This window comes from Sinohyriopsis cumingii, chromosome 15 (genome assembly GCF_028554795.1).
Source record: "Sinohyriopsis cumingii isolate HCF-2022 chromosome 15, ASM2855479v2, whole genome shotgun sequence".
Classification (NCBI taxonomy): domain Eukaryota; kingdom Metazoa; phylum Mollusca; class Bivalvia; order Unionida; family Unionidae; genus Sinohyriopsis; species Sinohyriopsis cumingii.
Window position 1 is genome coordinate 47,051,883 of NC_142975.1, and position 22,864 is coordinate 47,074,746.

General features: G+C 33.5%; 1 protein-coding gene across 2 annotated transcripts in view; it reads left to right on the forward strand.

The window, feature by feature from the left end:
• LOC149781741 (glycosyltransferase 8 domain-containing protein 1-like) overlaps window positions 1-16,054 on the forward strand; it is a 47,411-nt gene extending 31,357 nt beyond the window's left edge. For both annotated transcript variants that reach the window (XM_089935850.1, XM_089935851.1), the window contains exons 8-9: window positions 4,648-4,760; window positions 8,629-16,054. In XM_089935850.1, the coding sequence (XP_089791976.1) occupies window positions 4,648-4,760; window positions 8,629-8,807 (292 nt within the window). In that variant the 3' untranslated portion in view covers window positions 8,808-16,054. The remainder of the gene's footprint in view (window positions 1-4,647; window positions 4,761-8,628) is intronic.
• The last annotated feature ends 6,810 nt before the right edge of the window (window positions 16,055-22,864 follow it).

Consider the following 22,864-nt stretch of genomic DNA (forward strand, 5'->3'; position numbering starts at 1 on the left):
TATGACCGAGGCCGCTAGATTTTAAGATTTTTGTGCCTTTTAACTTTTCTTTTATTCCATCTTTGTTTTTTTTATATTCAAAAGACATAATTAACGTGATAATATAAAGGAGGCCAGATTTTAATTCAGTGCAACAATGCAACAAATACTTCAGCAAGTCAGTTATCAAAACATGGTTGTCACTTAATTAGGTTCTCAGAGAAACGCTCGCAGACATAGCTGTTAAAGTAGATTGACGCATTTTATGTTTAATTACAAAAGGACACATTGCACTTATGACAGTTACACTTATAATAACTAACAGATGGAACTAGAACACAAATTTCACTTGATAAAAAAATTATTTAATTTGTATTTATTTATTAAAGTACTGCTCCACTTGGCATAAGTGACATTTTCATTGATCGAAATTTCCTTACATATCGTTAATTACGGTGTACTAGGAATGTCATTTGGAAAGAAAATGTAAAAAATTGTATGAGTTATTTTTAAATTTGATATTTCATAGTGTTGATTAACATTTCCAGGTCCTATCTACCGTTTTCAACGATAAAACAAGCGATACATCAAAGTTTCCATTACCAATTTTGAACGCGATTCAAGTTCAACAAATAGGGATACATTTTTTGGGGTATTTTCGGGTTTATAAAATGGGTTTCATGCCTGACACCGCATTATAAGCGGGTTCGCAAGTTATCAGGGCGCGAGTTATCAAGGGAGTGGTGTACCTTTATGGATTATTATATACATTTTTCAATGGTGTTAAATCACATTGGTAGAGATAGCAGTTTTACCATTTAAAAACTGTATCCATTCTTTGAAAAATGGTCTCATAAATATTTGTTTTTATTTTTGTGTAAGTGGTAGTATTCACCATACCACCAACACCCACAGATGTTTTTTTTTAAATAAGCAAACAAATTTAATATATATATATAAAATTACCATTGAAAACACCAATGCCCTATTTTGGGTTTCGTTTAGTAGACTCAGACTATTGATTATTTCAATAGCTTTTAAGACCTCCTCGGATAATTTCGTGAATCTTGTTGTATATCCCTCAGCGGCCTTAAAATTTACTGGCCCAGTTCCCACACTGTTATTGTTGTTGTTGTGTATGGCTAAGGTGACTGAGGTCATGGGGTGCTGTGTGAGGGAATGTATCAGTCTCATAATTGGCCATTTTGCGCGCTATGTAGCAGATGAATCCCAAATTGTGAATTATGCATTTCAATCAAAGAATATTTTAAAAAGTATAAAAAGAGTATAATATATACTTATTTGCTGAATAAAAATCTAAAAGATGAAACAGTCATTTCACAATGATGTGTCTGCAATGTTTATTAATATTGTCAACAGTACAAAAACCAAAAGTAGTCCCAGAATTTATCGATGTGTAAAAATTCCAGATCAATATCACGTAACCGTTTACAGCCAATCATATTGCAGAAAACCTGTTTCATTTATAAAAATTGGAATTATATAGCAATAAATAAATCACATTTACATTTGAAGAGTACATGTACATGTATTAACATCTAAATAATTTCTGGTTTACTCCTTTTCCTTAATAACACCCTAAAGAGCAGAGCAGTCTGCTCTTTTTCACTTCTTTCAGTTACAATAATTATTTTCCCCAGCATTAAAATTAAAATTTGTCTTGTTTTAGTTGGAGGTTCTTCCATTGTTATTAAGGTATTAGGTGTTAACATTATTAGTGCTCAGTTGTAGTATCGGCTGTAAAGACGGTTTTGATTAAGCTTTGGGAAAATATGAAAAATCTTTACATGTGCATTGCATATCTAACAATTAATGAAATTTAAAAAACAACCATCTCATCCAGAAACAGAATCATTTACTAAGAGACAAAAGTCGATGGCTTAATTTAAAGAAGACATACAGGGATTAACTCTATAAACAAAGTGTGTAACCTGGTTGCACCAACTTGAATAGATGACAGCTTGGTTATTGTGATGTAATCACTGTAAGTGGGGGGGGGGGGCAAAACAACAAACATTACAAGCCTTAAAACTATCAATTGAATGCTGCAAACAGTGCTGGTTTAATAGAGAAAGACTTTATTCACCCCCAGGCAATACGGATTAACTCTAAAGCCAAACAATGTACATGACCACTACCTTAATTTCGGCACCACAGTGGGAACATGTGACATGTACATTAGCCTGGTTTACAGACTGTACCATCTGGAATGCTTTTTTTTAATGCGTGTTTTTGAACAGAACAATCTACAGTACTATTCAAGCGACAAATGATTACATAAAGGTCAGTAGTGTCTGTATCTATTCTCGCAATATGATCATTCATTGAGCTCGAAGCTGTGTGCTTCTTGTACATATATACGGTAGCTACAGTAAGGCCAGGGCTCTTAAAACTCACTTATTTCGACTGCAAGAACAAACTTAAAGACCTAACAATGTTTCCTACCTTAAATATTCTCAGCATGTTTTTTAATGTTTTCTAATTTCATGGTGTTTGTTTTTGTAATCATAGCATTATGTTTTTTATCTTATAGGTGTTGTATAATGTTGTAAAGCGCTTAGAGCTTCTAAAGATAGGCGCTATACAAAGTCCTCATTATTATTATTATTATTATTATCTTCATCTATTTACATGTAAATTAAAGCCTTCTCTGATGAAAAAAAATTTGCCTTTAAGAAAAGATACAAGTTACATCTGTTTTGACTAGAGTCAAAGGTCATTTATTTTTTAAACTTGTCTGTAATAGCAGATGAGGTTTTGGTTCATGGGTCAGAAACAAGAGCCATATTCATCTTCTTCCTAAGATTGCTATTCATCTCAGGCATCTCACAATAGCCATATTCACCTCAGGCATCTCACAATAGCTATATTCATCTCAGGCATCTCACAATAGCTATATTCATCTCAGGCATCTCACAATAGCCATATTCATCTCAGGCATCTCACAATAGCTATATTCATCTCAGGCATCTCACAATAGCTATATTCATCTCAGGCATCTCACAATAGCCATATTCATCTCAGGCATCTCACAATAGCTATATTCATCTCAGGCATCTCACAATAGCTATATTCATCTCAGGCATCTCACAATAGCCATATTCATCTCAGGCATCGCACAATAGCCATATTCATCTCAGGCATCTCACAATAGCCATATTCATCTCAGGCATCTCACAATAGCCATATTCATCTCAGGCATCTCACAATAGCCATATTCATCTCAGGCATCTCACAATAGCCATATTCATCTCAGGCATCTCACAATAGCCATATTCATCCCAGGCATCTCACAATAGCCATATTCATCTCAGGCATCGCACAATAGCCAAATTCATCTCAGGCATCTCACAATAGCCATATTCATATCAGGCATATCACAATAGCCATATTCATCTCAGGCATCTCACAATAGCCATATTCATCTCAGGCATCTCATGTAAGATGAAATTCCGTTGATGTCAGTAACTTGCTTATCCAGATATTATTTTTAAAATTTGAACAGCTGTTTCAGAGCGTAAATAAGAAATTGGATGACCAGAGTCAATCCTGTTTTACGGCAACATGTAATCTGTCGAAGAATAGTGAAATTATGGTTTTGTCTTGGTGCACAAAACAAACTAAGATCAGTGATAATTTAATTTATGGGAATGATTAAAGTGAGGAGGATACAGTAATCTTTGTGTGGAACATAAATTTGTCAGAGAACAACATATATGCATATTTTATGTCAGACATCGATGAATAGTGTTCATGTAATATTATTATTATTATTATTATTATTATTATTATTATTATTATTATTATATTTTGTGGATGGTATTTGTTAAAAAAACAATGTGTATTCTGGGGTCACCTGTATACAAAGGCCAGCTTTTCTTTTTCCAATGGGTGGCTGGTATCGACAGGTTTGACTGTAGTTCAAAAGTATCAGTGTTTCTCATGAGGATTTCTAAGTTTACAATGTTTGGTTTACTGATCAAATGCATAGGTAACAATACATGTCTTTGCCTCATTACATGAGTACACCTGATGAAAAACAGAGATGGCTTCTCAAACTTGTCAATACAGTAAAATATACCAACTTATTTGGGAAGTTTGTGACTACTACAGTAACCACAACAAAAATATGATACAAAAGTCTGGTGGGAGCAATATTAAATATTTTTCAAAGCCAAATTATTGTTGATCATTATATGTTCCTTAGTAGAGAATCACAAGGGGAGGTAACATCTGTATGAGGACAAGGAAAGGAAATGTTGATGCAGCTTTCATGCTGTTATACCCTCAGCCAGTTGCCTTGGGTAAAACACACAATGATCAGTCACAAAACTTAGAGGCAAACAATGTTTCATCCTTTTGCTAAATGACTCCTTTGAGTTGTAAAATGACTGTAGCAAAACATGGATGCTATTTTAAATATAATATTATTATTGTTTTTTTTTTCTACATTCAGAAAGTTGAACATGATCCTGAACTAAACATTTTGTGATTTGTGCATACTCATAGGCAAGATGTCTTTTGTATGTAATAGTGTGCTGTATTAACATAAATGAAATTTTCATGAGTTTTTGTCTTGTTTGAATTTGCAATATTTATATGCAATTAAAACTATGAGTTTAGGATATTTTTTTTCTAATGTTACAGGGAAGAGGTATATGGTAATGAAATAGGAGGAGGTGGTTCACAACCCCCAATGATGCTGGTTTTCTACAGAAACTACACACATCTTGAACCAAACTGGAATATAAGATATCTAGGTAATGTTTTTAGATAGTTAGATCTCTAGAGGTCAAAACATTCAGTGCAGTTTGCAGTTGGACTTGGCCTATAAGAGAATATATACTGTACACCAAAATATGCAAAATAGTTTTTCTGTTTTATACCATCTTAGTGCTGATTTATCTACAGTTTCAATGTTAGTATAGCTTACTCTTTTAAGCGTAATCCAGAATTCTCACACCATAAATGCTTCGAAAAAGAGGAAAAAAATATTCATGGACCTTATTTTTTGATCCAAGTCATGGAAGCAAAAAAATTCCTACTAATTGTTGGTAATGATGAGTTCCCGCTTGAGACAGAAGAGACAATTTTCAAATTATTATCATTAAATATTTTTGTAAGAGTACTTGATAAATTGAAGCATGCTTGCATAAGTCAGTTTTTAAATCACTTGTGTTGCAAGTGGACCAATACAAAACTATATTTCTTGTGGAACAATTCTTACAAGTCAAGCAGGAGGCAGGAGAAAATCATAATTGTGCAGATGAAGAATGTTAAGGAAAGTGATATCGTACACATAAATACTGAATAAAATATATTATTAAATCCCCAACAAGATGTTGAGCAAACAGAACTGCAAGACACACCCAAATATGGTCCTTTGTTATTACATGCTTTCTGTTAGAAGACATGAGAAAATGGGTCTGAAGACTGAATAATATATTCTTGACATTACGATGACTATGAAAGTGTATTTTGTTTTCATTTCGAACCCTGGATATAGGCAAGCTTTTTTTTCAGTATGCTACTATATGATAATATCATAGGAATATGACCACTGGCTTGCAAATCCAACACTCCCATTATATGAGCCACCCTTCAAGCCCATGTATGGAGTCATTCATACCCATATTTGGAGTTCCTCCTCAAGCCCTTATTTAGAGTCCGTCCTTAAGCCCATATATGGAATCACATATCAAGCCCATATATGGAGTCATTCCTCGAGCCCATATTTCACAAGATTTTTAAGATTCTTCGCATACTTTAAGAGATCAGAGAAGAGACCTTCTCCAGAGTAAGGGGATGTAACATTCCACACATTTTCTCCTAAGGTATTAAGATCAGGCAAGTATTGGTTCTGTTACACAATTACAGTGTGACCCCACTATAACACGGTAGTTGGGAGCCATAGAACCCAACCATGTTATAGACTGAACCATGTTATAAGCAACCAGATCATTTAGCTGAAGAAAATGATGTATATACCCAAAAAAAATTGCAGGGAAGGTAGGTAATAAATGCGGCGGTAAATTACATGCCTCATCGGTGTAGATACCATATTAAATGTTGTTGTTGTTGTTGTTGTTCTAGGGTTTAACGCCATTTTTCAGCACAAGATAGGCTATACATGGCGGCCAGTATAACTGGTGGAGGAAGAACCCTGGAAAACCCAGGGAAGAACCACCGACCCACGAGAAGCTACGGGCAGGCTTTCCCACATACCCACGTTAGCCGAGCCTTGGACTCGAACCCACACAGACAGAGGTGAGATGGCAGTGATCCGGAACGGTGAGCGCTTTAGACCACTCGGCCATATTAAATGAGAAATACACCTGTAGTGAAAACATAGAAGGCATATCTAATAGTTTACTTTATTTAGAGAACCGCGAATTGGTACATATATATGAATACTGTTTATATATACATGTCTAATGTATAGCATGAATAGAGTATCAACACCGTGTACTCACCCACGAATCTCGTCGTATATATTGAATCCACAATACAAGCGATTCCATCAAAAATGTGCACACACACACATTTAAAATATTCAATAATTTTGTCACAGGTCATATTGGTCTGAATTCATTGGAAAAACATCGCACAATCACATAATGAATGACAAAAAGCATTTATTTTTCAGTACATACCAAGTCGGTAAAAGTTAGTTTGTGTTTTAAGCTGCCTTTTTTAGCGTTCATAAGCATAAACTTTTTTCCTGCAAAAATTAATCTTTCACTGGGTGGGGGGGAAGCACCAGACTGATCCCCCCCCCACTTTTCCTGAAAAAAATAAAAGTGTTTTATGTGTGTTTGTATCCCCCAAAGGTGTGTATGTTTGTATTCTTTTATAAAAGAATATTGCTAAAAAAACTTAGAATCTTTCAGAAAACAGTTAACGTGTTCCAGTCACATTAGAAAATGCAAGAATCCATCAGATTCCATTACTTTTATTTAAGTTTGGTACTGTCTTCCTTTGAAGAAAAGTTCTTTGTTTTTATTGAAGACTGTAGTCGGCTTTCTTTGATGAAGGGTACATGCTTTATTGAAGTCACCACTAAAGGACAGCTTTGGAGAACCAAACAAATGCCCATTTCTTATTGTGGCGCAACATCAAATAATTGTATTACATGATTGAGACTGATTTTTTTTCCATTTGCTGAGTACGTTTTCATAGGTAATCTGTTTCCTTTGAAATTTCAGCAAACTATTTCAAAAGGAATTGGCCGTCATTTTGTTCTATTCTAGGAATTGTTCCTCAATGTCTATAGAATAAACCTATAAGTTAGATGTGTTTTTTTTTTTTACATTTGTGGTAGCAGCATGATGCTGCCTTCACGCATGCATCAGAAATATAACAAAGGGTCAGCGGACGATAGAGATGCAGGTGTTCTGGTCTGATGACAGGGATTATTACAGAAAATGTGAGTGTTCTGAACAATTTAATTCTGAGTGAAAAGAAGAGGAATTTTACTTACCATCCATATACAAATGTCAGTCTATGTAATATATTAATTACTTGCAAGCAGCCGGGAATCCGACGAAAGATAGATTACGAGATAATGCCTCGTCCGGTTGATCTCAGTTACCATAAATGTCAAAATCAAAAAAAAAACATGGGGCCTTGAGTGGCCGAGTGGTCTAAAGCGCTCTCTGTTACGGATCACTGCCATGTCACCTCTGTCTGCGTCGGTTCGAGTCTTGGATTCGGCCAATGTGGGTATGTGAGAAAGCTTGCCAGTAGCTTCTCGATGGTCGGTGGTTCTTTCCAGGGATTTCCCGGGTTTTTTCTCCACCATTAATACTAGCCTTCATGTATAACCTATCGTGTGCTGAAAAATGGCGTTAAACCCTAGATGTCAAGATAAGCAGATTATGATATAACAGTGCACTGTTTAGATGGTTTGTCAATATGGACAAAGAATTTGTTTATGTAACAATAGATAAATTTCAGTGCATTTTATATCAAGTTTTTGGCTTCCTTTCATGGGGCCTCTGAATTTCTCCACTCCAGACCAATGGTTGTATATGCAAGTTTAAACAGCCAACAATGTCGCCAATAAAAAAATCGCCAGATGGTATATTTTGCCACCAAATAAGGAAACAAATCCAAGTTTGCGACATTGGCAAAGCCCTACGTGATCCCAGAATAAACTTTTTACGCGTTATTTTTTTTACTTTTAAGAAGAAAAAACTACTTTCTTGTGTACGAGAAAAATATATATAGAATTTCAGAAGCCACGCCACGGTCGTCTTGTATTATTCATCTCTTCCACAAGATTCCACGCACTCTCTTCCACATGATTCCATGTGATCTCTTCCCCAAAATCATAATAAACTTTTTGTTTTTTTCCGTACTGTTAAAAGATTTTTTTTTTATTTTTCATGTGCAAGAAAAATACATGTATATGAAATTTCGGCATCAACACCACGACCGTGTTATATCTGAATTTGTGTTATAACGGAGCGTGCTATAGCGGGGTCACTCTGTGTTAAGTTCTTTTGAAAGAGGGACACGCATTAGGTGAAGTTGTTCTTTTACTGACAACTTTGCACTTCCATACTGGACCACAATAACACCATATTGGTGAGAGCACATTTCTATTTTTTGTTTTTCATTTTTAAGGTTTAACACCTGGAACTTCCTACACCAAATCATTTCTGAAAGAAGCCAAGTTGATACACTGGAGTGGGACATTCAAGCCCTGGGGTCGAACAGCTCAGCACTCAGACATTTGGGACAAGTATTATATTCAAGATTCCAGTGGAAAATTTGAGCCTATCAGAAGATACAACAAAGGTTAGACTTATTCAAGACATGAGGAAGAACAGCTCAGCACTAGAATATTTTGGGACAAGTATTTCATCACAGACATTTTGGGACAAGTATTTCTTTAAAGATCCCAAAGGAAACTTTGAGCCAGTCAATATCAAAGTTAAATTTTCAGAATTTTATCTTCAAACACTTGCTAGCACAGACATACGGAACACAAACATTATGCAAATTAAGGTTTTTAATTGGTAACAGTTTTACTGTATTTCATTAAGGATATACAGAAAAGTTTGAGCCTATCAGAAGATGGAAAAGTTGAGTTTCTGCTGATTGTTCTCTAAGTAGTGACTTAGGTACATGTATGTCTTGAAAGATTTGACAAAATTCAGCAAGTGAAACAAAAAGCTTGGTGTTCAATATTTTGTCATGCATGTCAACATTAAGAAGAAGTAGTCCATGAAAAATCCAGTTGCAGTGTTTGAGCCAATTTGCAATACTTGGGACATACTTTTCCAAAGTGTTTGAATATTGAAATATCAATTTATTTCTATTATTTCATTGTCTAGACTTGAGGGAAAATTGAGATGTAGACAATCGTGGAATAGGTATGAAGGAATCAAAGTTTTATATGTAGAATATTTTCCTTTCCCAATAATTGAATATGAATAAAAGACGTTGCTTAAAAGAACTATGGTAAAAGTTTGAAATAAATAGAAAATTGGGAAGTTCAATGATTTTTACAAAAATGTTTATTAATGAAGGGCAGTACAGTGTACATCCATCATGTTTTTCACATCATGCCCATCACAGATTTAATTTCTGCTCAATAACATTTGAAGAACTTAATGGGTTAAAACTTAATTTCGTAAGATGCTTTAAGTTAAGGAAACCTGTATCAAGTTAAGTTTTCACTATTTTTTCACCAAATTCAATGGATTTATTGCCTCTGTTTGACTTTTCTATTATATTACATTAGCAGGGGCATTAATTCCAAATGGACACATTTCAGGTTGTTGATAATGATATTTTGAATTGTGAGTTGACGCAGATATTCAGTTTTTAATCTAAAAAGATACAGAAGAAAATTTACAAGAATTTAGATGTATTTAGCACACAGGCTTTTATATAAAGATATTATGACTTAAACATCATATCAATAGTATATTTTGTTTATCTTGTTTATCTTAACACTTCAAACCTCACTGAATTAAAAGTGTCGTGTTCACAGAATATCTCATTGTACTTGAATACAAGTAGTGATGTTTTTACTAGTACTTTGCAATCTTGGGACTGATAAAATGTTTTGGTTGTCATAATAGTTTATTAGAACAGGAAATTCCAACATCTGAGTGTATTACAGATAGATTACACGTAGTTTCCCAATGTCCCAGGATGGTTATAGAAATTGTTTAGTTTAGGAACATAACATTTTAATGGGTTTTTCCCAGCTTAATTACACATCATTATTTGTGTGTATCTACTCATTCTACTTGGACATTAGTGTGATTTGTATTGTTTTCATTTAAATTAAATGTAATATTTTCTTTAGAAAATGATACATTGTATTAATTTTTGTATTTACAGTGATATGCATATCTCATGTGTGATGTAGTCTTGTAAATATTTTAACCATTTTCTTTCTAAAAGGTATTATACTCTAGTCAAATATATCTGTGCATATGATGCAATTAGTTTATATGTGTTATTTGAAACTTTAGTGCCAAAATTAATGAAACTGATATCTTTTGTGTCTAACAAAGCATCCATGACAATGTACAAAAACATTTTAAACTGTCATTGCAACATAGCCATTTCAAAGGGCATATTTTGTTTGTAGTTTTATACTAAACATATTTGTATTTAGATACATTTTAGTTCATAGATCAATATTTTTATGTCTCTGTTGCTATTGCATAATGGTTCTTCAATAAAAATACCAATAATTATGTATATTCCCAATAATTTTAAAAGCTGTCAATAACATAATAAAACAAACCCAGGTAATGATGGTTAAATTTTTCATGATGACAGCTTCTGTACATCTATTATCTGTTATTGGGACTTTTATATCATTCTGAACTAATGGAAATTCTGTGGACTTATAATTTTATGTTTTTATTAATAATAATTTATCTCAGTAATCATTTATTGGAGGGAAACAAACCAGAGTCCACTTAATTAAGGAGTCCACATAATTGGAGAGTCCATATAATTAGGAAATACACATAACTGACTTTAAACTGTATTTTTTGTTAAGAATCTGAAAGCTGTGCTTGGAATCCTGTTTTACAAATTTTCTACAAATGAAGTCATTAGGGGTCTTGCACTTTACAAGCTGAAAATGCAGTTTGAGGACAATGCCACGATGCACATCCTTATTGATGTGTACTACTTGATCATTTACACTCCACTATTATATCTGTGTGATCAAATGCAATTGATGTGTATACTACTTGATCATTTACACTCCAGTGTTATATCTGTGTGATCAAATGCAATTGATGTGTACTACTTTATCATTTACACTCCAGTGTTATATCTGTGTGATCAAATGCAATTGATGTGTACTACTTTATCATTTACACTCCAGTGTTATATCTGCAAGTATTTAATAAATTAGACTTTTTTATTGCATGTTTCCAAAATCTTTAAGTTCAATAAAACCATTTCTAATGGACGTCTTTGTATACAAGAAAACTCTAGTAAAGAACAAGTTGCTCATGATGTCAATTTCTATGTAATTTTAATTTTGTATAAAGTGCATTTTGTCCATAAAAGACAGTGTTGGTGATACATTGAATGTCCTTAATTAGGAGGTTGTCCATTCCTTATGATTCTGCTCCACAGTTATTATGTATTTCTGAAACAGGGACAGGTATAAAGTGAAGTAGTGTGTATTTGTAACAAGCACAATGGAAAGAATGTTAGCATAACTTTATTCTACTTTCATGTACTGTAACATGCCTTTATATGTGGTATTGGGGAGCCAACGGGCTGTCTGAAGCAGACAGCAGATTAAAGCAGCTTCTTCCATGTACCTGAGAAATAAACTTAAACAAGTCCAAAGTACACTGACTTTAGCAGTTATTAAAGTAGGCAAAATTAGTATTGTCATAGTATGAAATGTTAGCTTCTGAAAGTGTGATAAATGAATTATTAAACATAAAAAGCCCAAACCATTATGTACTAGTTCTTTTTTCTTCCAATTTTCATCTGAAGTCCAAGAAGCGAAAATGATGACCATGCAGAGCTAGCATTCATTTGAGAGATGCACATCTGAAGTAAGGCCATGCTGGATTTATCTTTAACCCAATTTAAACTTATATATATATATATATATATATATATATATATATATATATATATATATATATTAATCTTACACCAAATTAAAGGGAAGTAAAAGTTCTTTCAACAATATAATTGATATACAGTGTTGTTGTTTTTTGGTCAGATAACTATGACTACCAGTGAAGGAAATGTGGAAAATTGCTTTTCTTTAAAATCAAAACCTACTCAAAGTGTAAAACATTACAGTGGAACCTATGCAGATAAGGGGTCCCCAACTATGTTTTTTATTAGACAGGCTTCAAGAAGTGGCTCTAACAAAAATCACTTGCCCTGACTCGCACTGCACTTGCCCTAAATGGACATATTTTTAGATATTATTTTGACATGTTTTAACGAGTTGATTTAATCTTAAAAGAAATACACAAAAATAGGTTTCTTGACATCTTTTCTACATTTGTGTGGGTCCCAAACATTTTATACATTACAATGCATTTTAGCAAAACTTACGTGACTTTGTTTACTTTGCATTTTCAATTCCATTTAATTTAAAGCAGTGTTTTTATCCAGGTCATAATTCCAGTCAGTACTCAATAAACCAAGTCATAATTTCAGCTAGTAATCAATAAACCAGGTTTTATTGTCAGCAAGTACTCAATAAATAAAATGTTTTATTCAGGTCTTAATGTCAGCAAGTGCTCAGATAAAATGTTTTATTTAGATTTTAATATCAGCAAGTACTCAATAAATATAATGTTTTATTTAGGTCTTAGTGTCAGTAAGTACTCAGATAAACTGTTTTGTTTAGGTCTTAATGTCAGCAAATACTCAGATAAAATGTTTTATTCAGGTCTTAATGTCAGCAAGTACTTAATAAATATAAAGTTTTATTTAGGTCTTAATGTCAGCAAGTACTCATGTAAAATGTTTTATTCAGGTCTTAATGTCAGCAAGTACTTAATAAATATAAAGTTTTATTTAGGTCTTCATGTCAGCAAGTACTCAGATAAAATGTTTTGTTCAGGTCTTAATGTCAGCAAGTACTTAATAAATATAATGTTTTATTTAGGTCTTAATGTCAGCAAGTACTCAGATAAAATGTTGTATTCAGATCTTTATGTCAGCAAGTACTCAATAAATATAATGTTTTATCCAGATATTAAAGTCAGCCCAGTATTCAGTGAATAAAATAATTGCATAAAGGGCTTAATGTCAATCTGTACTTGATAAATATTGTTATCTAGGTCTTTATGTTGGTCAGTACTCAGTGAAATAGTTAATGATGTGCTACTTGCTCATTTTGATTTGGAGTTCGTTTTATTTAAAGCAGTGCTTATTCAACTCCTTATGTCAGCCAGAACTCGGTACCAAAATAGAACAGACTTTACATTGTACATCAGTAATTTTGTGATGAAATTGCTTACCAAAATTTTTGTTGTTGTTTATCTTTTGTATTCATTTTTATTTCAATCAGTACTGTTTTTCGTCAATTAGAAACAATAGGAATAAGTTTTGTTGTTAGTTCAACTCATAGCACAGTGGGCAGTTACCTATATTAGTGCAATGAGTCAATAGTAAATCTGTGAACCAGAATAATGATCTCTTCTTTCTAAGTAAAATATATTATCGTGGATATTTTGACAAGTTGCTAATTCCGTTAGTCTAATTATCAACCAGTTGCACAAGTATTGGTTGCTGCATTTAAACACAGAAGTCTTACATTTTAAGTGTGAGCAACTTAAATGAAAACAGCTGATTACTATTTAAGAAGGACAAGTTATTAGTATTATTCAGTGAAATATGGAGCACTGAAATATTACTGATACCTATTTATAAGTCAAATGCTTTGCTTTGTACACAAAGTTTATAGGTTTTTATGCAAGTATGGTGGCTTCTAAGGGTGGGAACCTAACAATGGATGAGCAGATTGCTAGCCAATAATCATCTCAGGAAGTTCTAAATAAACATGCCACATTTTGTCATTCAAAATTTACTCCAGTATAGATCAACACCATAACTTTTATTTGATAATTCAGAGTGGCAATTCTCTCAAAATAAATGAGAGCCCAATCTAGATTTGAATCAAGCTCACCGATTTTTGGAGTACTGGAAATTATCAGTGGACCTTCCTGAACTACTTCATTTTATTATCTTGTTTGATTTATATTTATTGCCATTTAACCAACCGCCCAAGCTGGTTAATCATGTCTATTCACTCGTGTATCATTTTCTAAAATCAAAATTTTCCTACAAAAGTTATTACTCATTAATTAATCAAAATTGATTTGTTTGATGTGAAAAAAAAAAAAGAAATCCTTGATATTTTTAATTTGTGTTGTATAATAAAAACTGAGAAGAATCATGCTGCCAGAAAGTCGGACAAAAATTAACTCTCCAGGCACATGTATGTGATGATTTACAAATTAATCCTCTTTGATTGGAGTTTCATTTGCCATAAAAATGGTTGACTTATAGTTGGATACAGACAAGACAAACCTGGGTATTAGGTCATATCCATGCCAAAGTTCAATAATTGAGATTCTGGTTTTACATGTCTAGGAGCCAGAACTGGTTTTTGGAATCTTTCTGAAAATTCTGTACAAATCAAAATTTATAAATTTGTTGGTGTAATTCTGTCGCATGGACACTAAACATCAATCACAGCTATGAGTCCTGGACACATAACTTCCCACTGGTAATAATCCAAAGGAGACTCACCATACCATGAACTTTTTTCTTTTGAACTTAGTAAATAGATCTCAAGACATAGCTTTAAAACAAATTCAGTCATATCGCTACAATGTCTGCAGTGTGGCAGTTTATAGTGATGTCTAGCACTGGGGCATCATGCCGAAGACATATATCATCATGTCCCACCCAGTCACATTATCCTGACACCAGGCCGACCAGTCCTAACACTATCCTCTTAATGCTGAGCGCCAAGCGAGGCACCTGTTAGTACCATTTTTATAAGTCTTTGGTACGACTTGTCCAGGGATCGAACCCACAACCTTCTGCATCCAAGGCAGATGCTCTAACCACTGGGCCACCGGAGTGGTCCAGTAGTAACAGAGAAGTTTAATTTAGTGTTCTTGTGAATGGTTTACAAAAAAGTGAACTACACACATAATACATTGCACTTTTCAGTTTTGTCCTGGAGTTATGAATGATTTTCTCTTAGCTAGGTCAGATATTCATATGTGAAGAATTTCATGGTAAACGTTTTGTTGATGCAATCTTCAAGTAAGAAGTGCAATTTTCTTTGAAATTAAGTAATACCATTGGGTGCAGATACATTGTCTTTCAGTCAGTCTGAATCCGATCTTATAAATAGTCTGAATGTTTAAACAAAATTGAATACAAGTTTTGATTCTTTTTTTTTATACTCACCAGTCAGAAATAGCATACAGGAACAAGTACTTCCTCATGATAACACTGCCCATGGGTGTGACAGAGTTTACCACCTTATAGTGAGGCTGTGTTATAATGAAGTAGATGATACAGTATTCCCTCATTATAATGCTGTCCATGTAAGCCATAGAATATACAACTCTATAATGAGACTGCCTTATAATGTAATACATGATACAATATTATAATGCTGTCCATGGGAGTGACAGTGTACCACCTTATAGTGAGACTGTGTTATAATGAAGTTGTATGGTTGTAGGCCTTTGCATTTATATTTTTTTTACTACAATGCTTCTTACTTTAAGGGAGTCCACTTTTTGCAGAGTGAATTAATGATTGTAAAATGGCATGGTTGTGACTTCTATCTCATATTAATTAATGAGAGAGGAAAATTATTATTCAATTTGAATACTTGCAATAACATTCTGTAGACAGAAAATAATAAAGTAAATGAAAAGTATGTTTGACCTGTGGATATCTTTAGCAATTTACAATAATTTGTCAGTTGCAGGCTTTCAGATGTGGAAAACTAATGTAATCTCAAATATTGTCATGCTGGAAATAAAATAATCTCACAAAAGCTCACTTTTTTGTGTATTTTATAAACAAAGTTTATGATTTTCAACCTGTGCCAATTTAATAAATACACATTCACCTACCATATTTCCCTGCATTTAAGTCTAGTCCAACTGCAAACAGCATAGTCCCTGATCTGACAGCAGACCTCACTCTATGTTGTTTATTCTACTGATTACTGCAAGCAAACTACATAAAACCAGTGCATTATGCAATGACAGACCAGGTTCTATGCAGCTTTCAGTTTTACTTGTCCTTAAAAGTAAGTTTATATAGTATTATTTTAGGGACAATAGGTAATTTTATATAGTATTATTTTAGGGACAATAGGTAAGTTTATATAGTATTATTTTAGGGACAATAGGTAAGTTTAGATAGTATTATTTGAGGGACAGTAGGTAAGTTTATATAGTATTATTTTAGGAACAATAGGTAAGTTTATACAGTATTATTTTAGGGACAATAGGTAATTTTATACAGTATTATTTTAGTGACAATAGGTAAGTTTATATTAGTATTATTTTAGGGACAATAGGTAAGTTTATACAGTATTATTTTAGGGACAATAGGTAATTTTATACAGTATTATTTTAGTGACAATAGGTAAGTTTATATTAGTATTATTTTAGGGACAATAGGTAAGTTTATATAGTATTATTTTAGGACAATAGGTAAGTTTATATAGTATTATCTTAGGGACAGTAGGTAAGTTTATATTAGTATTATTTTAGGGACAATAGGTAAGTTTATATAGTATTATTTTAGGGACAATAGGTAAGTTTATACAGTATTATATTAGGAACAATAGGTAATTTTTCCATTGCTCTTAGTTACATTTTAGTCATGTACTTGAAGCTTTCAGGCTATTTTAAGCTAATAAGTTGTGCAATGACATACATTAGATATGACCTGTAAGTGGAGAGCAAATATGAATAATTTAAATAAATTAGTACATAATAATATTAACAAAGCCATTTCTCCAATTCACACCTAATATTAAGAACACCATTTCTCAAATAAGCGCACATATACATAATGATATTAAAATAACATTTTCAAAACTACACTATTTTCAGGAACTGATGAATCCTGCTTCATTAATATCAAGCCGCCTTTAAAATTTAGGTGAAATTCCTAAAATTCACTTCCCTTTTCAGTTATTTCCTATATATGGTATTTCTTATAATACACTGCACCATATATACTTGGAAAGCTCAGATTATCCTAAGAGTATGAAGAACTGGGCACACCAGTATCCCACATTGTAAACCCACACAGGCTACCAGTATCCCACATTGTAAACCCACACAGGCTACCTGTTCAATCCAGAATGAAACAAAATCTTTTCAATATGCTACATTTCATTGGCTGGCTCCAGCCCAACATACCCACCTGACCTCAACCATGTGCATACCCCATCTAGAAACTTATGCTCCTCTTCTGACACATATTCTCATTTTTCCCACTGTTAAAACAAAGTTGTACAAATAATGTTCCTTTGTGTACCAGGGTCCAGCTATGGGGAAAGAATTGCCCATTGATCTTACACATAACATTCCAGACACTTTTTTAACTCGAGGACAAATTAAAGTATGAATTTAAAACGAATAAATGCAACAAATAATTATTGACTTACATCAAGAAACATAGTGCATACAAAATGGGACAATACCTTTGTGCCTTCAAAAGCCCTCACTCACTTATCATCATAGAATTCCCTGCCTCTTCTTTGGATCTGGATCTCTCAAATTTCCAGAACTCCTGTCCTTTGGATGATTTATTTAACGAGAAAAGTACTTTGTACTGATCTCAGAGCCGGTTTCCCCTTTGGCAGAAAAACTCAGACTGACTATTAAGAGAATTTCTTAAAATTTTGAATTTCATCTGGGAAATGCACTTCCTTGTTTAGCGAAGCCAATCAGGGTTACTTTCACTAACCACCGAAAGATGTTAACACTCCCATTGAAGTCAGAATAATCATCTCTAGTCTGCCCTTATTAATAACTATTATGGAAAATAATAATAATAATAATAATACCCATGCCCATCCTATAACGTGTGCATCCAGCTTTGGACTCAGGAGCCACATGTATAGTCACCATTGGCTGCATAACTAGAGTCATCATTGGACAAAATGGACAACCAAAGATGAAAAATACCATTTTATGACATGTGTCAAATGTCCCAAGATTTTCTGAAAATTTCCTCTGGCTTGTCTCAACTCAGCCATCTTCTAGTATCTGACCTTACAATGACATATCTGTCGGACCGTAATCAAATGGACTCTAATTAAAATCTTCCTATGTCTGGAAATCTATATCAATGAATTTCTAATTATAAAAGTAATGTAGTAGGGACAAGGAGTGAAGTCCATTAAATCTATGGGTGAAACAATTCATTTATATATTGATGCATCACTACTTTTGCTGTAACGAAACACATATCAATAAAAAAGGAGAATCGATATAAAATGAGACTTGCCGTTACTTTGGTCTTCAGCAGTCATGAATAATTAATATTCATACTTTGCCTTGTTATTCTTTAAATACAGAATTCATCTGAAACAGCATTTGCAGTCCTAGGCACTCATTTTTATTAATATGAAACAAGGTGAAAATGAAAAAGTGACATGGTTCATAATCTGCCCCCTCCCCTCCATGTTAATTATCTTAACCCATTGACATGTTCAGCGTAAAGGATACTTTCCAAACATGTTCCACATGCATAATGAAGTACTTTACTCATCATTTAATAACCACTTTTATGAGAAGTTTCTGCGTTTAATTCTATCTTGTCTACTTTGGTCATTTGAAAGCTACACTACCGGTGTGTCACATGGTGAAATATGTTACATTCAAATATTCTTGGTGGTTTTGTATTGGTCTGGTCCAGTTTTACTAACTACCAATCAGGAATTAGTGTAGCTTATTACATGTGTGACAAACAGGAAGTATTAGCAAACCAACTGAGAAACTTCATGCAAAAGTCATTGATATATATATAAAGTTCTTAAACAGAGATGCAGTCAGGGTGTGTGATTTCATGAATCATGCAAAATTTTTACGAATTTACACACTTGGAGAACAGTGATGCACAAGAACTCCGGCAAATTAGTTGAAAATTCCGCAAATGAAAATGTGCCTGGTGGAGTATACAAGTTTTATTTAACTGTTCTTGTTGTGGCATCTTTTTTGGGTAGGCAACTGTTTACACATATGGGTTCTTCAAGTATGACAAGAATGGTTCTTGAACAAAATTTAATTGGCCCTTAAATTGTACATGTGAAACAAATTTGGAATTTCTCTTTTAATGCAGAGATATTTAACCAGTGAATGATGTTGCTGACGGATTAAATAAAATTACCACAGCAAGGGATCAGATTTCAAACCACTAAAGTTTATCACTTTGTGTAAAATTGTTAACAAAATTATAGAATAAGACTGGGTGTTCTCAGTTGTTTTCCTTCTTCACTAACAAATACAAGTACCTGTGGCAAGATTATTCTTTTGCATCTGCAGGAAGTACAGTATGATAGATTTTGTCGGTATTCATCCTCATTCCCATGCCCAGATTTGTTCTAGCTGAGATTTTCTTAGCACAAGGAAATTGCTTTATTTCTTCTGTTTTGAATATCATCGTAATTGTCTTCCAAGTTTAAGTGAGACATGAAATTGGTAATAAGATGTTTTCAAAGCATTCATGCTGTGCCAAACAAAGTTGTTGCTGTTGTGGGGTTTAACACCATTTTTTAGCACACAATAGGCTATGCATGGCGGCCAGTATTTATAATGGAGGAAGAACCTGGGAAATCCCTGGAATATATTAATAATTTTCATAGCTAATTTAAACATAGAAAAATGTTGGAATCATTTTATTTATGTATCAGCTAAGTACAAGTAATTCAAGTTCTTAGCATTTTGCATCACTGAAAATGTATATTATTTAACTCAATCACATTATCAGATGCTATAAATAAAAACTAGATTACCGGTAACATCTTTTAGTTTGACAGTGTAGTTTCTTATACTGAGCATGATCTAGTCACAACATATATTCTGCAACATTTCAGGAAGTACTGATTTCATGCAGAACTGTAAACTTTCAAGACTGATTATTGCAAGCATGCATGAGCTTACATCAAAAATATTTTAGATTTTGCATGCTTGCAGACTTGGAAAAATTCCTTTTGCCAGCATGTACAAGCACCCTTACTAACTTGCACAACCTCAGCTAGCTTGTCCTAAGCATGCATTTTGGTTTGGGAGAGAGAGAGAGAGAGAGAGAGAGAGAGAGAGAGAGAGAGAGAGATAGAATATGGAATGCCTACCTATCACCAGCAGTGAGTTGGAAAAGACCAGGAGCAACCAGGTGATACTGACATGCCAGCAATTTTAATTCAATCAGTCACTCGATTATTTGATGAAATTTGTTTTATCTGTATAACAGAATGCTAATTTCAATTAAATTTTTTAACTCTATTTCTGGGAGAAAGTGGATCAATCCCATGTCATGTTCAATTTCATTTTGTTGATGTATATTGTTTTATTTTATATCTCTGCGCAGATAAGATCGTTACTTCATCTAGACAATAACAACATGGTCCGTCATCTGCTAGATAACAATAACATAAAACCATAAGGAGTGGGGGTTACACAACATAATATATATATACTCTGAATATTTAAAGGTAACCATTACATATTTCACATACTCATGTACCATATATTCTAAAGGGTGGACCTCGACTGGAGTGCATCCCATTACAGCATCCACTGACAGTGGAGCACATTCTCAGCAGTCACATTGATTTCTACCATTTGAGACCGATGTATTTTGACATGAACCACATGAAGAAACTGTAAGAACCACCCTAGAAGATCTTGGATTTTTGTGGCTTATAAAATGAATTTTGACATAAGTTTTTATGAATTTTCCATGTCTTCTCTATCCTTTATTTTATTTACATTTTATACAGATTTACCATATTTACGTTTTATATTTATTCTTCTTGTGTTTTGTGATTACCCGTTACATTTGAAAGGGTTTATCTTCCTAAATTTGTGTACAACTAACTTTACATATTTTAAACTTTTCCTTTCGTTGGCACCATATAGACACAACTGTGTAGTGTCCCCATAAAACACAGCTAGATGCATCCAAACATCCTTCAAGAAACAAGTCTTGCAAAATATATAATCTCCATAACACAGTCCATACCTAATGCTTAAGTCAGAACTAAACCATCAAGAATTCTTTTAAATTTCTGCCATCAGTTGCTGGAATCTGCTTCCCAATTAACTTTAGACAAATAATTTCTGTGCATCAGTTAAAAAGTCTATTAAATGACAGCTGATCAGATATCCCAAATGGCAAAAAAACCCACCAAAGTATCACATTCTAAACTTGTCTATTCAACAGAAATATTGTATCCGATCCTAAAGCAACTGTAGCACCTGTTGGATATTGTTTCTTTCAATGCCCATATAGAATACATATACAAGAAATATTCAGTTACAGTGCCCAATAACCATGAAAAATTGGATAATACAGAAATTCTAAGAAGAATTTTAAAACAAATATAATCTTCAGTGCTCTCATGGAAGACTATAAAAAAACATAATAAATGATTTCCTTTACTACAACAATTAGGCCAAACGATTTTAGGCAAACTACTGCATCATACAAAATTCAAATTATATTTGACAAGTTTTCAGTCTTTACCAAGGATCTATTGTGTATACATGTAACCTTTATTTTTCAACTATAATTCCAACATGATGGATTTCATTTTTGCAAAGCTATACTCCTATATAAAAATATAGTGGTTTTAACATTTGTAAAACCAGATAATTTACAATAATTTGCTTAAAACTTGATTTTTCTGATGTAATCCTCATGCAAGTTCTTATTTTGAATCAGATTAACACAAGACAGCTAAGCTTGTTTCCTAATCCTGTAACTTATCAATAAGTGACTATTTTAAAAACTAATAAGACTGTATCATAATACTGTACAACAACACAAAGCAGGTTAGTTAGTGATGATAACCATATCATGCATGTTTCCTATCAGGCACAAAACTAAATAAAATAGTTAAACTAACTGAATGAGATTGAAAATCATGCCTGCATTCTAAGCTGATTGGGTGGCTTTGATGAAAGGGACCAATTTGTCTACTTACCATTATACTATATACATTAGGGCTGTTCCAGTAAAACATATATCCCCCCCCCCCCCCCCCGGGGACGGCACTTCAAAAAAACTTCTGTAGGAGGTTGTTTCGAACTATTTTAATTCTGACAGTGGAAGGTTGGTTAGGAAAATCACTTCTGTTGTGGGTTGTGCTAACAAAATGAGAAATCGCTGGTGGGTTTGTCAGAAAGAAAAAAAAAAAAAACCGAATATATATTTAAAATCGCATCTACCCCTCCTCCTGGCGGTCTAACGTGAATAAAACATTGGGTCAGAAAATGATGCCAGTACACGCGAGTGCACGTACTTTGTACGAATTCGCGTACATTTAAAGCAGTGATACGCGTTCGGTAAATTACGTCAACGCCGCGGATATAAAAAATGTTCTTTGCGCAGTATGCAATTTTTATTAAACTTTTAACTTTAACTTAAAAAGTGCATTTCGCGACGTAATTCACGCTTCCGCAGCTGTCTCACAACGACTGATGCGACATCCAGATATCTTGATACTTCGGTTCGACATGAATGGCTGTTAAACGAAATTTGATTCGTTCATTGGCCCTGGAACAGGCATTTTTTGGAGATTTAGCCTTACTTTCATCGTGGAAGTTTTACAAATGCG